This window comes from Mustela putorius, unplaced genomic scaffold (genome assembly GCF_011764305.1).
Source record: "Mustela putorius furo isolate JIRA1106 unplaced genomic scaffold, ASM1176430v1.1 tig00537227_pilon_pilon_pilon, whole genome shotgun sequence".
NCBI lineage: Eukaryota > Metazoa > Chordata > Mammalia > Carnivora > Mustelidae > Mustela > Mustela putorius.
In genome coordinates, this window is record NW_025422368.1 from 4,431,089 (window position 1) to 4,449,652 (window position 18,564).

At 45.1% G+C, this 18,564-nt stretch overlaps 1 protein-coding gene across 7 annotated transcripts in view; it reads left to right on the plus strand.

Annotated features, from left to right (window-relative positions):
• The window catches only part of BIN2 (bridging integrator 2), a 32,489-nt gene extending 19,326 nt beyond the window's left edge, over nucleotides 1–13,163 (plus strand). For 3 of the 7 annotated variants that reach the window (XM_013046923.2, XM_045073328.1, XM_013046925.2), the window contains 8 exons: nucleotides 62–133; nucleotides 241–326; nucleotides 1,721–1,796; nucleotides 2,621–2,703; nucleotides 5,923–6,661; nucleotides 9,331–9,402; nucleotides 11,170–11,235; nucleotides 12,673–13,163. In XM_013046923.2, coding sequence (XP_012902377.2) covers nucleotides 62–133; nucleotides 241–326; nucleotides 1,721–1,796; nucleotides 2,621–2,703; nucleotides 5,923–6,661; nucleotides 9,331–9,402; nucleotides 11,170–11,235; nucleotides 12,673–12,702 — 1,224 coding nt within the window. In that variant the 3' untranslated portion in view covers nucleotides 12,703–13,163. The remainder of the gene's footprint in view (nucleotides 1–61; nucleotides 134–240; nucleotides 327–1,720; nucleotides 1,797–2,620; nucleotides 2,704–5,922; nucleotides 6,662–9,330; nucleotides 9,403–11,169; nucleotides 11,236–12,672) is intronic. The other 4 variants (XM_004774729.3, XM_045073330.1, XM_045073329.1 and 1 more) reach the window with 3 other exon arrangements.
• The last annotated feature ends 5,401 nt before the right edge of the window (nucleotides 13,164–18,564 follow it).

Here is an 18,564-nt window from a genome sequence, read left to right on the forward strand (position 1 = left end):
TAGGAAATGATAAATTCAGCATCCAGCGTCCCAAAGGAAATCCCATTTTCCCTGACACCAGTGCTCAAAGGGTAGTCAGAGATGCCAAGGCTGGGGAGGACACGGGTCTGGGGAAGGAGAGGTGTGGCTCCAGGTAAGCCAAGTCCCTAAAAAGAATGCAGGGAAGATATGCGGCCGCCTCAAGCCTCAGATTCCAGATTGAGGGAATCTGTCCTGTCTCTTTTACCCCCCCCCCCCCAGGCAGAAGAAGAGTTCAACAAAGCCCAGAGTGTGTTTGAAGACTTGAACCAGGAACTGCTGGAGGAGCTGCCTGTTCTTTATCACAGGTAATGGTTGACAATCAGGAAAGGCCTAGATTTCTGGGCCTAAGGAGGCCCAGGTTACCTGGCAACCCAAGCATGTCGCCTCAAGAAAAGAGCTCTGTTCCCAGAGCAGGATGTTGCCTCAGCCCTGCTACTGGCTGGCTGGATGATATTAGGCAAATGGCCTTATCACCCCAGATGCTGGTTTCTTCATCTGCAATACAGAGATAACCCTGCTTGGCCTGCCAGCTTTTCTGGTTTCAAGGCAAGATGCTTATCGGCTAGGAGTGATCTTGGCAAGTCAATTACTGTCATCATAGGAGCTAGGAATATCTGGTTTCATGCTTCAGTGTCTATTGTTTTAAATGAGCTTGGTTCTTGAACATCCAGATTGATCTAGAAGATAAACCACGGGATGATTATTTCTATTAATGATGTCTTTGCTGCACAGAAGGTGAAAGTGTTTTAGATGTATCTGGGTAGAAATTCTCGTTGTATCCTATTTTCGTTGTACAAGATATGCTGCAATGTAGCTATAGTCAGTATTTTCTGTTGCCACTTAATATTATTCTGTGTATGATGGAGCCTTTTAAATAACTACATGTATATTCAAACACTGTTTATGTGACTCATGATTTAAATAGCACTGGAATTTAATACAGTTTCTTTAAATGTAAACTGCCCCAATTCATTTATAGTAGAATTCCACTAATGTGCACACCACTCCATAGCAGTCCAAGTAGTGTATAACAAGAAAGAGTAATTATTGGGCGCCTGGGTGGCTCAGTGGGTTAAGCCGCTGCCTTCGGCTCAGGTCATGATCTCAGGGTCCTGGGATCGAGGCCCGCATCGGGCTCTCTGCTCAGCAGGGAGCCTGCTTCCTCCTCTCTCTCTCTCTGCCTACTTGTGATTTCTCTCTGTCAAATAAATAAATAAAATCTTTAAAAAAAAAAAAAAAAAAAAAAAAAAAAAAAAAGAGTAATTATTTATTATAATAATTATTATCACATGACCTTATATTTAGAGCACACTTTAAAAAGGCCTCACAGTACTTTCATTCATATCTACTTTAATACCTAAAGAGCCTGAATCAAGAGAGCTTCATGCAACTAGAGGTCTCTCCTACTTTGATGTCAGACTGGACTGATAAGTGTCTCCTCTGACCTTCCCACCCTCTTCCAAGAGTCAAGTGTACTCCTGGCCTGACTTGACAAGTCCAGATTCCAGAACATCCACAGTCTAGGGTATGGGGTGCTTTTCTCTGAGGATCTTGGTGTTGGCAGGTGTTGACTTAAGCTTCCACCTTGTATTTCAAAAGGTTTCCTTTACTAACCTTACCCAGATGTGTTGTTGTGGGGTTTTTTGTTATTGTTTTATTTTTTGATGTTGTTTTTTTTTTTTTTTTTGCCTCCTGACAGTCGTATTGGATGTTATGTGACCATCTTCCAAAACATTTCCAACCTGAGGGACGTCTTCTACAGGGAGATGAGCAAGGTGAGAAACCTCCACCCAAGGTAGACACCTAGGTGGGTTTTTCTAGGAAATAGGAAAGTAGCCCTAAATGTACATAATCACATTAAATATTGATCGTAGCAGGTTTGAGCCCTCAACTGACTGTGTTGAACTGTGTTAAAGCACAGGTGTACACATCAGAGGGCCCTCCTTGTCTCCATGAACAACTGAATAATGGCAACCAGATTTGACCTTCAGATAAATAAAGGAGGTTAGCCTGTGGAAGGAAGAGCTGAAATGCGGAACCAAGCTGTGAAACCTTTATCTTGTGTTGCTAGGGAGCAAAGGGGGCAGTGTTTAAATACAGGTCAGTCTCTCAGGTAGCTGGGTATGAATGGAGAAGGCCAGTCCTGTTCAGTGAGAGGCAGCCCCAGAACACCACCTCATGGGACCTTTTCTAGTCCCAGGTTTCTGAGACTTGGTTCTGCCACAATGTTAACTAAATCCATGTACACATTCACATATTCCTCTCCACACTTGCTTTAGCTAAATGATGGTGTGCCTCGTTAGTATTTCTTCCCTGGATTACCTGAGAGAATCTAGAACCTCAACTTAAACATCAAACATCAAGGACCCAGCCTTGAGAGAGCCGCCCTTCTGACAGAAGAGGCAGAACTTAGACACAGTCCAGGAAGAAGGGGCATCAGGCAGGGTCCTGGACGCTAGTGCCAAAGAGATGAGGGGGAATTTTATAGTTAAGGGTGGGGAGGGTATTGTTTTGGGAACTGTGTGAAAGGGAGAGGAGAAGGGATATGTCTGTCTCAGGTCCCTACCAGCTAGCCACCCATCTCTCTTGCTGGCTGTAGCTGAACCACAGTCTCTACGAGGTGATGAGCAAACTGGAGAAGCAGCATTCCAACAAAGTCTTTGTGGTGAAGGGAGTATCCAGGTGAGCAACTCCTCTGAGACTTTTTGCTCCTTCGTGTCTCCTGTCAACATACGCAGCACTCTCGTTGTACCTGATCCTGGCCTTCCCTTCGTGTTCACGCCCATCATATTGTTAGTTATTTGTATTATGGCTCTATATAAATCCTTTTTCTTTGTGTGAACTATTTCAGCGATCACTAAAGGTATAAAGAACGATGCACTAAAAAAGAATACAATAAGTAGCCATACAGCTATCACCCAATCTATGAAATCAACTATCCTATGTACTATTCAGGTCCCCAGTATCCGCCTCCCCACCCATCCTGCCCCCTCATCTAAGGTAACCACTGTCTTAAATTCAGTATCTGCTTTTCCCATGCTTTTCTTTTTACTTTTTGGCACACATATATACCCACAGAAACTACCATTTTGCATGTTTTTAAAATTTATAAAATGGAATTATACTACATATGTACCTCTGCAACTCCTTTTGCTCTCTCTGTACTCTTTGTGAGGGTCATGGGCCCTGCTGCTGCACGTTGCCAGCTCTGGTCTTTCCTTTCCTGGTTACGGATGCTGTTGTGGAGCTAGTCTACAATTTATGTATCCGTCCTCCTGCTCATATTTCCAGTTTCCTGCTCTTACAAATAATGTTGCAATGGACACATTTTACATGGCTCCTATGACTGTTACCAAGAGTGTCTTTAGGGTACTGGGAGTGGAGTTGCCGAGTCACAGGCCATGCATCTGGGCCTCTTCAGCCTTACCAGACATTGGCATTGTCCTGCCGCTTTCTAAAGTGCCCAGTTTATAACCCACTAGCAGCAGATAAAAGCCCCTGTTGCTCCATATTCTCGCTACACGTGACCTTGTCAGACTTACTAATTTTTCCAAACTAACAGACATGAAATGGATTTTTTTTTTTGCAACTTTAATTCATATCTCCACAATTGCTAGCTAGCTTGAACTTCTTTCCATGTTATTGGCCATTTAAGGTTCCTTCCTGGGGCCTTCCTGTTTATCCTTATTTTCACATTTTTCATTTAGATTGTTTATCTTTTTAAATTTTTTTAAAGATTTTATTTATTTATTTGTCAGAGAGAGCAAGCACAGGCAGAGGGAGCAACAGGCTCCCTGCTGAGCAAGGAGCCCAATGCAGGGCTTGATCCAAGGACTCTGGGATCATGACCTGAGCTGAAGGCAGAAGCTTAACCAACTGAGCCATCTGGTCATCTCTAGATTATTTACGTTTTTTTAAAAATTTGACTTGTAGAACAATTCAGCTGTCCTTTAGAATGTGATCACTTTCTCATTCTGAGGCCTTTGCTCAGGAAGATTTAAGTTCCCACTACGTACAGGGTTTTATGCTGAGAGTTAGGGATCCAAAGACAGGAGACGTGTCCTTTGGGTGATTTACCAAAAGTTGGAAGGGCAGGAAGTGTACCTAAGGAGACGAGGAACAAAATAAGTTTGCCCATACTAAGTACCTGATGAGACCAGCAGGAATTCCAGAGAAGAAGGTACTTGCCATCATATGGATGGTCAGGGAGGACTTTAAAAGGAGATGGTGAAACTGACCTTGGGACTTGAAGGAAGAATCAGGCTCATATTTGTTATTAGTACTATTCATTTAGCAATTTGTTATAGACTGTTAAAAATCATCACTAAAGGGTCAGTGTAGATTTTCCAGATGAACTCCCTTTTGCTCTAAAAAATTCTGTTTCTCCTTTTCCCAGCATTAAAAGCCAGAGTTCTTTCTGTCTCTTCATCTGAAACCTACTATCATTTAAACCAAGATGTCCCAGAACCTTGTAGGGAAATCTGGTTTTTATCTTGCTATGTCCTGGGCCTTCTAAACCTGCTGACTCCAAGAATGCTAGTGCTAGAAGGAACCTCTGTCACTCAGATTATCTCACGTCAGAAACTCCCACAAGGCAGAAACGAAGTTTCTCTCTCTCTCTTCCTATGCCTGTCTCCCATCCTTGTGCCTACATAATTGGTACCTGTCAAGTAAATATTTGTGGATTGCTTAATCTGCTTGTGGACAGTACGTAGGAGGCACCTGAGCAGGCGAGAAGGAGTCAAACTGATGTTGACTGTAGAAGCACTCAGCCCAGTATCCAGCATACTTGATAAACGTTACAGTCAATTTCATTATCCGTGGTGCTCGTGTTCTATAAAGTAACAGCGAGCACCAGATTCGTGAATACTGAACCATTGCTGCTAAGGTAAACACAGCATTAGGTTCCTGTGAGTTTCTGCTCCCAGCGTCTTCATCAGCCAATCAATACATAACCTCATCTGCTGTGTGTTTCTATTTAAAGACACCTTATTTGCTACATATTGCTAGGGTGCCTGCCTGGTTCAGTTGGTTATGCATCTGACTCTGGATTTCCACTCAGGTCATGATCTCAGGGTTGTGGAATTGAGCCCCAGGTCAGGCTCTGTGCCCAGCGTTGAGTCTGCTTGAGATTCTCCTCTGCCTCTGCTTCTCCCCCATCTTGTGCTCACTCTCTAAATAAGCAAATAATATATATCATTGATTCCTTCATATTGAACTTCTAGCCAACAGCACCATAATTCATGCTGGAGGGAAGCTTCTCTAACGTATTATTTCTCTGTAAGGCATGTCACAGTTTTCTGGCCCTGAGCACTTTAGTGCTATACTTGGAGACCATTTTAAACAAGAGAATCACCAACAAAAAGCACAACAATGTGAAAAACATGGCCAGATGGACACATTTGCAGTGTAAGAGCCAAAACACAGCAGAGGATTGCCTTCTTAGACCTCAGCTGGGAAAGTGCTCGTCTAGGCACTCATCTTTCAAAGCTCATGTATGTCCGCAGCTCGCTGCAAAGGCGTCATGAGAATTAATTTTGGAGTGGCAAATAGGTTTTAGGGAGGAGGTGAACTTGCAAGTACAGAATCCGCAAGCACCACCTGTATACCTATCACCCAGGGAATCCTTCCCACAGAGAAAATATTTTGTCGGTGTTTTGCTGTGTTTTTTTTTTCTAGTCTTGTTTTCTTTATATATTTTTATATAATTGAGATTGTGATATGGATAAAATTTTATAGCCTCTTTCTCACCTTATGAAGGATGATTGCGAGGTACACAGACTTTCTCATACGTTGCTCTGTTGTGTCTTATTATTACATGCGTGCCTCGTTATTTATTAGGAGTGTTGGGTTGCTTCCAGTTTTGAGCTCTCCTGAATCCGAATGCTTGTGTTTTCTCAGCAGCAGCAGACGCTCTCTAGTCATTTCTTCCCCAGTTCCTACGTCTGCAGTCTCCAGCCCCCTGACCTCACCTACCAGTCCCACTGCACTTCCTTTGAAGAATGAGAGGGATTCTGTCTCTGCAAGTGAAGAAGAGCTGGCATCTGATTTGGCCCCAGGAGAAAAGGATTCTGAGATTAAAGACAAGGAGACGGAGGAGGAAGAGTCGGAAACCAGCTCCTCTGAGGAGGAAGAGTCCCTGCCTGCTTGCAACGGTCCCGCCCAGGCCCAGCCCTCTCCCCCCACTGAGGGCGGCAGGTCCCAGGAGGAAGTTCTCCCTTGCTCGCCCTCTCCGTCACCAGGCAGTGCCCTTACCCCCTCAGAGCAGCCCTCATCTCTCCCAGAAGTAGTCCTCCGAACCCGCACCTCAAGTGAAGGAGCTGAACAACCAAAGAAGAGAGCCTCTATCCAGAGGACCTCAGCACCTCCAAATAGGCCTCCTCCACCCAGAGCCACTCCCAGCCCCCGGCACTCCTCAGGAAACATACCCTCCAGCCCTCTAGCCTCTGAGCAGGGCTCACCTGCCAGTCCCAGGGCCTTCTTGGGGGCTGGGACTCCAAGTCCTAGGACCTCTTTAGAGGTTTCTCCTGACCCACAGCCACCAGAAAAGCCAGTAAGAACTTCTGAGGCCAGAGAAAAGGAAAGCATCAACAATCTGAATCCAGAAGAACTTTGTATTTCCCCTACCTTGATGTCTGAGGTGAGATTGGATCTCGTTGAGTCCTTTTTTTTCTTTCTTGAAGATATTTAGTTATTTATTTGAGAGAAAAAGCACAAGACGGGGGATGGTCAGAGGGAGAAGCAGACTCCCCACTGAGCGGGGAGCTCAATGTGGGGCTCAGTCTTGGGACTCTGGGATCATAACCTGGGCCCAAGGCAGACACTTAACCAACTGAGCCACCCAGGCTTCCCCAGGTTAAGCCTTTATTCCCTTTTATTTATTTATTTTTTTAAAGATTTTATTTATTTATTTGACAGAGAGATCACGAGTAGGCAGAGAGGCAGGCAGAGAGAGAGAGAGGAGGAAGCAGGCTCCTGCCGAGCAGAGAGCCCGATGCGGGACTTGATCCCAGGACCCCGAGATCATGACCTGAGCCGAAGGCAGCGGCTTAACCCACTGAGCCACCCAGGCGCCCCTTTATTCCCTTTTAAAACCACCATATATATCATCCTTACTATAGTCAGCTTGTCCCAGGTGATAAGATCTTACATCATTAGATTCCAGGTTTTGTTTTTTTTTTAAGATTTTATTTATCTATTTATTTGAGAGAATATGAGAGAGAGAGAGAGAGAGAGAGTATGAGAGGAGAGAGGGTCGGAAGGAGAAGAAGACTCCCCGTTGAGCAGGGAGCCCGATGTGGGACTCAATCCTGGGACTCCAGGAGCGTGACCTGAACTGAAGGCAGTTGCTTACCAACTGAGCCACCCAGGTATCCCTAGATTCCAGTTTTAAGGACATTCCTGGACCTCTTTTGGTTCTGGGGATTGTTTCATATATTCATAGCAACTAATTCAGTGCCATGTACTCTTAGGGTAGTTGACTTCTGCAAATGATTATCTCTAATATTATTATTATGAGCAGAATCTTGCTAATTTCTTTCTTTTGCTCCAAATTCTGGGAGTTCCAATGTAAAGAATCCACAGCTGGCATCTAGAGCTTTATCTTCTTTAGTTGGGGGGGGGGGGGGAGAGGAGGGTCTCATTTTGGTTTGTCATATTTATGACTACAGTAAGCAAAATGGCATCTGGAAATTTCTGAGGTCTATCTTCTTTGATGAGAGAGGCATTCTAGAAGAAGGAACTCACAGGGGAAGGTAAAGCAAAAGGGACGGCCTTTTGAAAGGTGAGGATATGGATGAGAAAAGGATTGTGTTAAAATAAAGACAGAGGGGCGCCTGAGTGGCTCAGTGGGTTGAGCCGCTGCCTTCGGCTTAGGTCATGATCTCAGGGTCCTGGGATCAAGTCCCGCATCAGGCTCTCTGCTCAGCAGGGAGCCTGCTTCCTTCTTCTCTCTCTCTCTGCCTGCCTCTCAGTGTACTTCTAATTTCTCTCTGTCAAATAAATAAATAAAATCTTTAAAAAATAAAATAAAATAGAGACAGAGATCACGTGAAGAGCAACCAGTTCTGTGAAGGATCGGGAAATCAAGTCGTATTCTATTCAAATTACATGGAAAGGGTTATTGTATAGGAGAGAGGTATCACTTGCTCTATGAAATCCCTGAAGGCAGGGACGCCTGGGTGGCTCAGTTGGTTGAACGATCTTCGGCTCTGTCCCGGGATCGAGTCCCACATCGGGCTCCCAACTCATAGTCTGCTTCGCTCTCTGAAAGATGCTCTCTCTCACTGTTCTCTTCAAGTAAATAAATAAAATCTTTGGAAATCCCTGAAGGCAGAACTATATGTAAAGATTTTTTTTTTCAAGTACATTTTGGATCAGTATAAGAGGAACTTTCAGCAATTAGTTCTGTTTTTAAAAAAATGATATGGAAAACCAATTTGAAATATAGGGGAAAGGGGACACAGGGATTTCTGAAAACAAAAACAGGATGGGCATCTGTCAGGTGCCCTGTAGAGAAGATTATAGTAAGACATTTAACTAGATGGCACCAAGATTCATTCATTCATTCATTTATTCATTCATTCATTCCCTAATTATTTACTGACCCCCTGCTATGTGCTGGGCACTTTTCTAGGAGGTAGGCTATTACATTGAACAAAATGTAAAATTCTCTGCCTTCCTGCATCTTACATTCTAGTGGATGGGGAATGGGAGGAATAAGGACAATAAGCAAAAAACAATAAGTAAAATGACAATTTAGTCATGATAGGAGATAGAAAAATTAAGTACAGCGTACATTTAAGTACAGGGAGTAAAGGCTAAATTGCAGGTTTTTTGGGGGTTTTTTTCCTAAAGATTTTATTTATTTATTTGACAGAGAGAGATCACAAGTAGGCAAAGAGGCAGGCAGAGAGAGGAAGAAGCAGGCTCCCTGCTGAGCAGAGAGCCATATGTGGGACTTGATCCCAGGACCCTGAGATCACGACCTGAGGCTTAACCCACTGAGCCTCCCAGGTGCCCTAAATTGCAGTTTTAAACAGAGTGGTCAGAGGAAATGTTTAGCCACTGAAGGAGATCGGGGCCTATGCTGTACAGATAGCGGGAGTCTAAGACTTCTGGGACCCCTCAGTTCACACCACCCAGTTCACACCACTGAAGGCTGACCTGGCTCTGTTGAGATCCTCCTGTTCTCTGGACATGGGTCCCCTGCTGCTCCCATAGGCACCATCTAGTGTGCACGGGGGGGTCCAGGGCTGGCAGCCAGGGCGGGAAGGTGTGGAATTCTACATTGTCCACTTTGATCCACAGGTCTTTTCAGAGTCTGACGTGGCCAAGAAGATGGAGGGCAAGGAAGAGAACAGTCAGCTCACCTCCGCTGAGGTACTGACACCCGAGTTGGCGGCTTTATTATGCTCTCAGTCTTGATTCACGTGAGGCACAGAAGCTCCTCACGGAGCAAGATGTGAAACTTTCTACTGAGGTACTGAGGTACTGACACCCGAGTTGGCGGCATTATTATGCTCTCAGTCTTGATTCACGTGAGCAAGAGAAGCTCCTCATGGAGCAAGATGTGAAACTTTCTACCCTCGCCAGCTTCTAGGCTGAGGAAGCTCTACGATGGGGAGAGATGTGCAGGGCGAGTAGACAGTGAATAAGCACACAGAAATGTGGGATTTTGTGTAGGTACAGTGTAGCCACTTTTCACTGCCCTGCACTAAAAAGAGCAATTCAACAGCTTGGAAAATTTAAAATTCATTTAAATGTGACTTTGTAACATAGTATATGATTTTAGTATGGGGTCAGCAAAAGAGTGCATAAAACAGGTTTGCGTCTTGGGCATCATCTTATTAAAGGGGAGATGATAGGGGCCTACATACAATTCTTGAGGAAAAGGCCAGTAACACTGTCCTCTTTGGGAAAGAGATACAGGGTGCAGCCTCCTTCCCCCTGAAGCTACCTCCCTGTATTGGAGATTTATAGTGTTTCCTTACTCCCAGTCTCTGCTCTAGGATTACTTGGTCATCAGCTAAGGAGATATGTTTTTCCTTTTGAATTAAGCAGCTAGAGCGTCTCAGATCGTAGCCTATGAGAGTCATCAGTCTCCAGAGGCCTGTGTCCTGCAAGATCAGTTCCCTTCCCTTACAGATGCACCGTAAGGCACATTTTCACTCAAGCAGAATTATGAACGTATCACATATAAAAATGGGTACATAAAAAGAAAACTGTGAGCAGATCTGTTCTTGCTCAGCATTTGAATCACCTGAGAGAGAATGAAGGTCCTCTTAAAGAATGGTAACTTTCTGGAAGATGGTATTACCTTTGGGGCAGTTCATAGCCTGGAATTGAAGGAAGGAATAAGAAGAAGGAAAATTCCTTCAAGGAGAAGGCCCCTTAGAGTGCCAAGGTCTTCTTCCCCTGGCTTCCACACCTCGGGTTCCCATCTCAGAACCCAGAACTTTTCCCAAAGAAACCATCACACCACTTGCCTTTCCTAACCACCCCAGTGGAGGGACATCTCAGTGTGAGAGCTGCTATGCATTCCCGAGGAGGGCTGGTCTAGAAGTGGTAGGTAGTGGTTTTAAAACCTATATTTATACCCTCACTGCCTCCCACATAGATTTATATACAGATGTGTGTCACACAGATCACACAGTGTCTGATCATGGAAACAATGGGAGTCCAAAGACCTGGTTTCCTGTCCCAGCAGGTCATTTGACCCTTGGAATCTCAGTCTCTCTCTCTTTTTTTTTTTTTTTTAAAGATTTTATTTATTTATTTGACAGAGAGAGATCACAGGTAGGCAGAGAGACTGGCAGAGAGAGAGAGAGAGAGAGAGGGAAGCAGGCTCCCTGCCAAGCAGAGAACCCCATGCGGGACTCGATCCCAGGATCCTGAGATCATGACCTGAGCCAAAGGCAGCGGCTTAACCCACTGAGCCACCCAGGCGCCCCGGAATCTCAGTCTCTTGATCTGTGATAGAAAATGACATTAAAGCCTCCCATGATGCTCTCAGGTCATAGTAAAACAACACTGTATGTTGTTCATAATGTCTGTGACCTTTGTGAAGTATAAGGCACAGAAGACCCTTGTGAGCTGAGAGACTAGAGGTTGAGCCGCCTCTCACGGGCAGAACTCTTCTTTTTGTAGAGCCAAGATCTTCAGCTTCATGTCTCTGCCGTTCCAGAAGAGAGCAATGTCATGCCTCAAGAAGAGGTAAGGATGCCAGATAACATGGAGAATGGGGTGAGTGGTAAGACTGGGCATTGGGGGTGCACAGAGGTTTGGCTAGAGTCTGGAAACCTCACTGTGGGCTACAAGGGGAACCTGGCAGTGAACAATATCCTCAAGGTGAAGTCAAGCGAAGTCCGCCTGGGAGCCAGAGGACCCAAGAGTAACCTGGGACTTTGTGGCTCCTGTGCTCATTTCCCAGTGCTTGTCCTTGAACCTCTTAACCTCTCACCATAGCCTTATCTCCTAATTTTTGACACAGAGAGGGGGAGAACAAGCAGGGGAGGGGCAGGCAGAGGGAGAGGGAGTAGCAGGCTTCCCCTACTCCCACCCCAAGCAGAGAGCCTGACATGGGGCTCAATCCCAAGAGTCTGGGATCATGACCTGTGCCAATGGCAGACGCTTAACTGACTGAGCTACCCAGGTACCCCCTAAATATTTTAATCTGAACTTATTTCAAAAAGGAGTTAAGTGGGGTGCCGAGGTGGCTCAGTCAGTTAAGTGTCTGACGCTTGATTTTGGTTCAGGTCATGATCTCAGGTTTGTGAGATCAACCCCAATATGGGCCTCTTGCTGGGCATGGAACCTGCGTAAGATTCTCTCTCCCTCTGCCCCTCCCCTTCCCCACTTAGACGCACGTGCATGCGTGGGCACACACACACAATCTTTAAAAAAAAAAAAGATATATAAAAGGCACACAAAAAGGTAAGTACACAGACACACAAAATATACTCAGAAGTAAATTAGCAGGTGCCTGGGTGGCTCAGTTGGTTTAGCGACTGCCTTCTGCTCGGGTCATCATCCCAGAGTCCGGAGATCCAACCCCACATTGGGCTCCCAGCTCCACGGGGAGTCACCTTCTCCCTCTGACCTCTCTTCTCTCATGCTTTCTCTCTCTCTCTCTCTCAAATAAATAAAATCTTAAAATAAAAAAGAAGAAGTGAATTAATGATATAAAATAGAGCTATGAGTTAGGCAAGTACAGAAACACATTCTTAAAATAAAATTACGGAGGATGGACCACAAAGTTGGTTCCACACTCCCTAACATCCAAGAGGAAGGTGCAGACCTGGTCAGTTCACCCAGTTCACGATGCCCAGTCCTTAAGAGTAACAATTCCAGATACTAAGATGAAAAAGAACTTTCTCCTGTGAACCCTCCTAAAGAGATGACAGTGAACAAATCTTTACAGTAATTCCACACAGAGGCCAGCCTTACAAGAAATATTTCACACTAAGCGCTGCCTTCCTCAGGTCACAGAGGCCAGTGCTCTTACAAGTCAAATAAATAAATAAAATCTTTAAAAAAAAAAAAAAAAGAAATATAATTCGACAGAAGCGAAATGAGCCCTTTCCCCATGCCCTACCATGTGGTTGGTGGGAGTGCAGGTCAGCATCTAACCCAAACCTGTTTCCTTTCTAGGTATCTACAGTTCAAACTGACTACCTCTGAAGAGGGACTATCGAGACCTCCACACACACCTCTCCAGAGAAGCTTCTCAGCTAGAGGGTATATAGGTCAGAGGGACTTAAGATCTAGCATTCCTTTGTAGGTTCTCGAACCGTTTGAATGCTGGTGGTCTCGAAAGATCTAGCATTAATGGAGGCTGAGGAGCAGACTTGGGGGAGGGAGGGCGGCAGGCTAGGGAGAAGAAACTCTTAGTTCCGGGGAATATTTAATTCAGGCTTTTAGTACTGTTAGAATAAGAAGACTTCATATATTAAGTAAAGTGGGCCTAAAGTGACTATAAAAAGCCTAAGCATCTGTAGATGGAGACACGTCTGCATAGAGACACATTACCACAAATACTCAGAGAATAGTGAACAAATCTTTGACTTACCACTCATTTTGCAAGACTTAGAGCCAAAAGAACAGATTTTCAGATTGTTAAATAAAGGATTACTCTGACTGTGTATGGATTGCTTTTCTTTTTTTGACACAAGGAGTTGTCCCTGCCCCGCACACTGTTCTCCACTTAGGTAAGGGCATCGATTCTACCCCATGTTCAGAAAGTTTTAGTCATCCTTGACCCCCAGTTGGAATGATGCCAGGGGCCATAAGTTTCCTTTGCTCAATCCAGATGCCCTAAGGTAGGCCCCTGCCCCCACTTTTCAGCCAACAAGCAAGTACCCGGGGAAAGGGGTTACATTTTAGAGCCATAGCCCATGTTTACAGCCTGCTACTTGGTGTACATGAGTGTATGAGCAGGCTGGAGGGAGAAAAGGAGCTCCCAAATGAAGAGAAAGAATACAACCGGAATGATAGGGTGGAAACGGCACGGAATTTAGAATCCAAAATCCTGGATTCAAGTCCTCTCATTTACTTCTGGGAAAAAGTTAAAAATGTACTTTGACGTCCTGCCACCCTAATAAACACACACATGCCGGTGCTTCTCCCTCTTTGCTTCTATTTGTGGGGTTATGGGCAATGTCCCAACTCATGCAAGCATTTGCCAGCCCCTGCTCTGTACCAAGCACCATATGAGGTACCAGAGAAACAATGACAAGGAAAAAAAGTGACAACTTTATGGAGACAGACTATTGAGCAGGGAGCAAAATGGACAGGATTTAGGAATGTGTTAGAAGAGGACACATGACCAAAGTTGTAAGGAATTACTCTAGGTTAGGCTTGAGAGACTAGGGTTTGGGGGTGCCATTCTCTGAAATGGTGACGACAGGCTGATGGGTGTCACTGCGTGAGGGTTCTCTGCTTGCAAACAACAAACTTCCCTGCTCAAGCAACAAAGAATACGTTGGAAGGACACTGTGCAGCTCTTAGAGCTGAAAGAACCGGGATATCTGTTGCAGGAATGTGTTGGGCTGCCCTCCAAGCAAGAGACTTCCACCACCTTCCTCTGTGTCCCCTCCAGATCCAGATGCCCTGGAGAAAGAATGAGACTGGCCCCGTTTATAGAGATGCATGGTAGTGTCTACAGTGACCGACCAGTGGTGGTGGTGGGAGGGTGTGCACAAGGAAGCTTTCAGAGAGATGGGACTATTCATAAAGCTCTAGTGATTGTTTAATGAGTACACTGTTGAACGACACATACCTATGTGTCAAACCGATCACATTACACACTTACTGTGTAGTTGACTGCATGTCCTGTATAAACACTGGATACAAGGAGCTTAAGAACTTGCAGGATTTTCCAGTAGATGCGTCCGTCAGGGAGCTAGAAATAAATGACCGTATTTTGGAATCATTCTTCCAAGAGATTTTTTTTTTTTTTTTTTAAGATTTTATTTATTTATTTGAGAGAGAGAGAGAGCATGAGAAGGGAGAGGTCAGAGGGAGAAGCAGACTCCCTGTGAGCAGGGAGCCTGATGTGGGACTGGATCCCGGGACTCCAGGATCATGACCTAAGACAAAAGCAGTTGCTTAACCAACTGAGCCACCCAGGTGCCCCATTCTTCCAAGATCTAATTTTACCAGTCTTCCTTAAAAGCCTTCAAAAGATTTCTACTGCTGAAATGGAGAAGAGGTTGCATGCTTCCCTGTGAAAGCCCTACTGCCTACATTTTAATACATTTAATACATTTTAATACCGTTCTCTCCCACCCATTCCCTTGGTGCTCAGAACCGTGGCTGGGAGTGCTACTCCAGGGGCATTGGCAGGGTGGGCAAAATGCTGGCAATCAGGCCCCCAGCTGTCTAAGACCTTCCAGGACCTGCTTGGAATCACCCTTCCACATTCATCCAGCAAAATCCAATTCAAGCCTTTTCTCCTCAGGACTTTCCCTCCTAGGAAAGGAGTATGCCAGGGAGGACTTCTAGGGACTTACAGTCTGATGGGGGTTGGGGGAGATAAGCACCCAAGGTAACTGCTAGGACAGAGGCACAACAAAAGTGGAAACATTTACTAAACTGTGAGACTGATGCTTCATGTGCATATGGCCCCGCGGAAGATTCTGGGAAGGCAGGGGAAGGGGCCTGTATGCTGGGCATAACTAGTAATTTTGCATATTTAGTGTAGAGCGTATTTAGTGTAGATAGTTTTGGCTAGGAACCAAGTTGTTTACCCTGATTTACAAGGTGGTGAAGTTGCGGCTCCTCGGTGGCTCAGTCAGTTAAGCATCATGCCTTCATGCTCAGGTCACGATCCTGGGGTCCTGGGATGGAGCCCACATGGGGCTCCCTGCTCAGCAGGGAATCTGGTTGGATTCTTTCTCTCTGTCTTTCTCTGCCCCTCCCTCTCCCTCTGCCCCCCCCTCTGCTTGTTCTCTCTCTCTTCTAAATAAATCAGATGCTCTGTTCATTAGGGAGCCTGCTCTCCCTCTGCTCCTTCTCCTGTTCTCTCTTTCTCTCTTAAATAAATAAATAAATAAATAAATATTATTTTTTTAAATGGTAAAGTTATTCAGGGGAAAAGCGACGATTTAGAAGGCTGCCATCCTGTGGCTAGCACAAGAAAGAACTAGAAGCCAATAAATTGGACAGAGATGAGTATCTCTTATTTCCTGCCCTGAGGCCCCTGAGGTCTGTTGACAGAAGGATGGCTGCTCCAGTTTCTGAAGTTCAGCATTGAAACCTTGGAGAACACTGCTAGTCCACCACCATGGAGCCTCCATTCATCATCTGTCTGTATGCACCTCCTTATAAAATTAATTGAAGAACATCCCCCAGTCCCTGCCTTCTGGCAGTCTGAAGGACAATATTGATAGCTAGAGAAAACTGGAAACATGACACAGCCAGGATATATAGGATACACCAAAGAACAGCATACACACACTGCCAACAGTATTGCTATTCTATGCTAAATTAGGTCCTGAGCGTATGCATACTGGATCTTACTTGTCTGCATATTTACATTTTTAAATTTACATTTTTAAATGAATGGTATGGTATGTGCCAACAGGGATAAAATCATTGTACCAGCATACCTTTAAAGGTCATATTTTAAAGATTTATTTATTTATTTATTTGACAGACAGAGATCACAAGTAGGCAGAGAGGCAGGCAGAGAGAGGGGGAAAGCAGGCTCCCCCTGAGCAGAGAGCCTGATGTAGGGCTCCATCCCAGGACCCTGGGATCACGACCTGAGCCAAAGGCAGAGGCTTTAACCCACTGAGCCACCCAGGCACCCTTAAAGGTTATATTTTAAAGAGAAAAACGTTACTTGTGAGTGATTAACCATCAAATTGTGAAAGTAACAGGACAGTAGCCAGTGGAGCTGGATGGCCTTGGTTTTTACCAACCAAATATCTGGATGGCCTTGAAGAGTATGCAAGGGGTCATGACAATCTTTAGTACATAATAGAATATCCTTTTGGGGACAATAACCAGATAACAAAAAAATCTCAACCTTTCCTGGAATTCAGGATCAGCTTGTCAGTAAATGCAAGCATTTGTCCACCTTTGGAATTTAACCCTTAGGATTTGAATTTCCTTTTATCTTGGATATTCTTTTATCTGAGAACTGGCCAGCCTAACCTCTTTTCTTAACTTGCATACATCTTGCCTACACGTTACTTTCTTTACCTTTTCTTGGTTGGATTGGTAGTTTTCCCACATATGGGCTTCCTTCCTCCTCATTGATAACTACTATGCCTTTAAAAAAATACATTTTAAAATGATGAATTTCATGAACTTACTCTTTTTTTCCCTCTGGTTTTTACCAACCAAATATCTTTAAGAATGAAAACAACCATGCTTTTATTTATTTTTATTTATTTGTTTATTTCAAGATTTTATTTATTTGACAGAGACAGAAGGAGAGAGGGAACACAATCAGGGGTAGTGGGAAAGGGAGAAGCAGGCTTCCCACCAAACAGGGAGCCCGATGCTGGGCTCGAGATCCCGGATCATGCTTAATTACTGAGCAACCCAGGCAACCCCACGTTTGCTTACTTTATGTTTTCTTTTTCTTCACGACACTATGCCTCTATTCTCTGAGATTTTCTGTCAGTCTTTGTTCCCCAAACAAGCGTGCACCAGACCTGTCTGTCTGTCAATCTATATAAACATTGATTTCCAAAACTAGAGAGCTCCTCACAGGAATACGTAAGCAAGGAAATCTCTATCACTGGCAGAATAACCACTTGAGTCCTAACCCTAAATAGGAAGCCAAGATAAAAACAGCTAGCCTTGGGCACCTGGGTGGCTCAGTGGCTTAAAGTCTCTGTCTTTGGCTCAGGTCATGAACCCAGGGTCCTGAGATGGAGCCCCACATTGGGCTCTCTGCTCAATGGGGAGCCTGCTCCCCCCCCTTCTCTGCCTGCCTCTCTGCCTACTTGTAATCTCTGTCAAATAAACAAATAAAATCTTTTTAAAAAAAAAAAAAAAAAAAAAAAAACAGCTAGGCTTTTTTTTTTAATTCATTTGATAGAAAGATGACAAGTAGACAGAGAGGGGGAACCAAGTCCCCTCTGTTGAGTACCATGACCTGAGCTGAAGGCAAAGGTCAACCCACTGCCTGGTGGCCTGGGCGCCACCCAGGCGCCCCAAAACAGCTAGCCTTTACTGAGCACTTACTATGTGCCAGGTAAGGTTCTAACGCTTTGGATGTATTAACTCATTCTCTCCCCCCACTAACTTCATGAGACAGCTACTGCCCTAGATAAAGAAATGAAACCCAAGTGACTTGTCTGAGATCACACAGCCGAGCGGATTCCAGAGCCTGTGTTTATAGTATTACATCCTTAGTCACTGAGTTCATTAATTTGGAAACATTTCCTGCCACGGAGAAGTGAGTCGAGATGGCTCAAGTACGGCACGTTTAGCAGTTAAAACTGAGGTGCTCACCACGTGCTAAACGTGTGGCTGTGACATGGCTTCATTCCAGGGATGAGGGAACAGATTTTAGAGATGTTTAGTCATTATTAGCCCAAAGCACCGCGCTAACGAGCGGCGGGGCTGGGACTGTTTGAATCAAAAGGCCAAGCCGCTCAGTGACCTCTATACTCCGCCTGAGAAGAACTTCAGACGAGGAAGATCCGGATGGGGCCGCGGTCCCCTCCCGGCCAACCCGCCCGGCTTCCCCGCTGCGGCGCGCCTATTGAGTTAACTTAGGCGCCAAGCTTCTGGACACCGACCCATCTACCTAAATGACATGCAAACGCACGTAAATGTACTTTCCACCTTTGCTGGAAATTCAGATTACGTCTATGGGGAGGCAGCGGACAGATCCCAGTTATCCCAGTTCCGATGCCACGCCGTCCGCCGCCTCGGCGCGAGGGAGGAAGCGGCTCCGGATGGAGAGTGAAGTGACAATCGGACAAGGAAAAGCAGCCTTTCCTCCCGGGGGAGCAGAGGCGGCCGGCCGGGCAGAGGGAACCTGCAGAGGGCGGTTTCTCTCCTCTTTTCCTGTCCCACCCA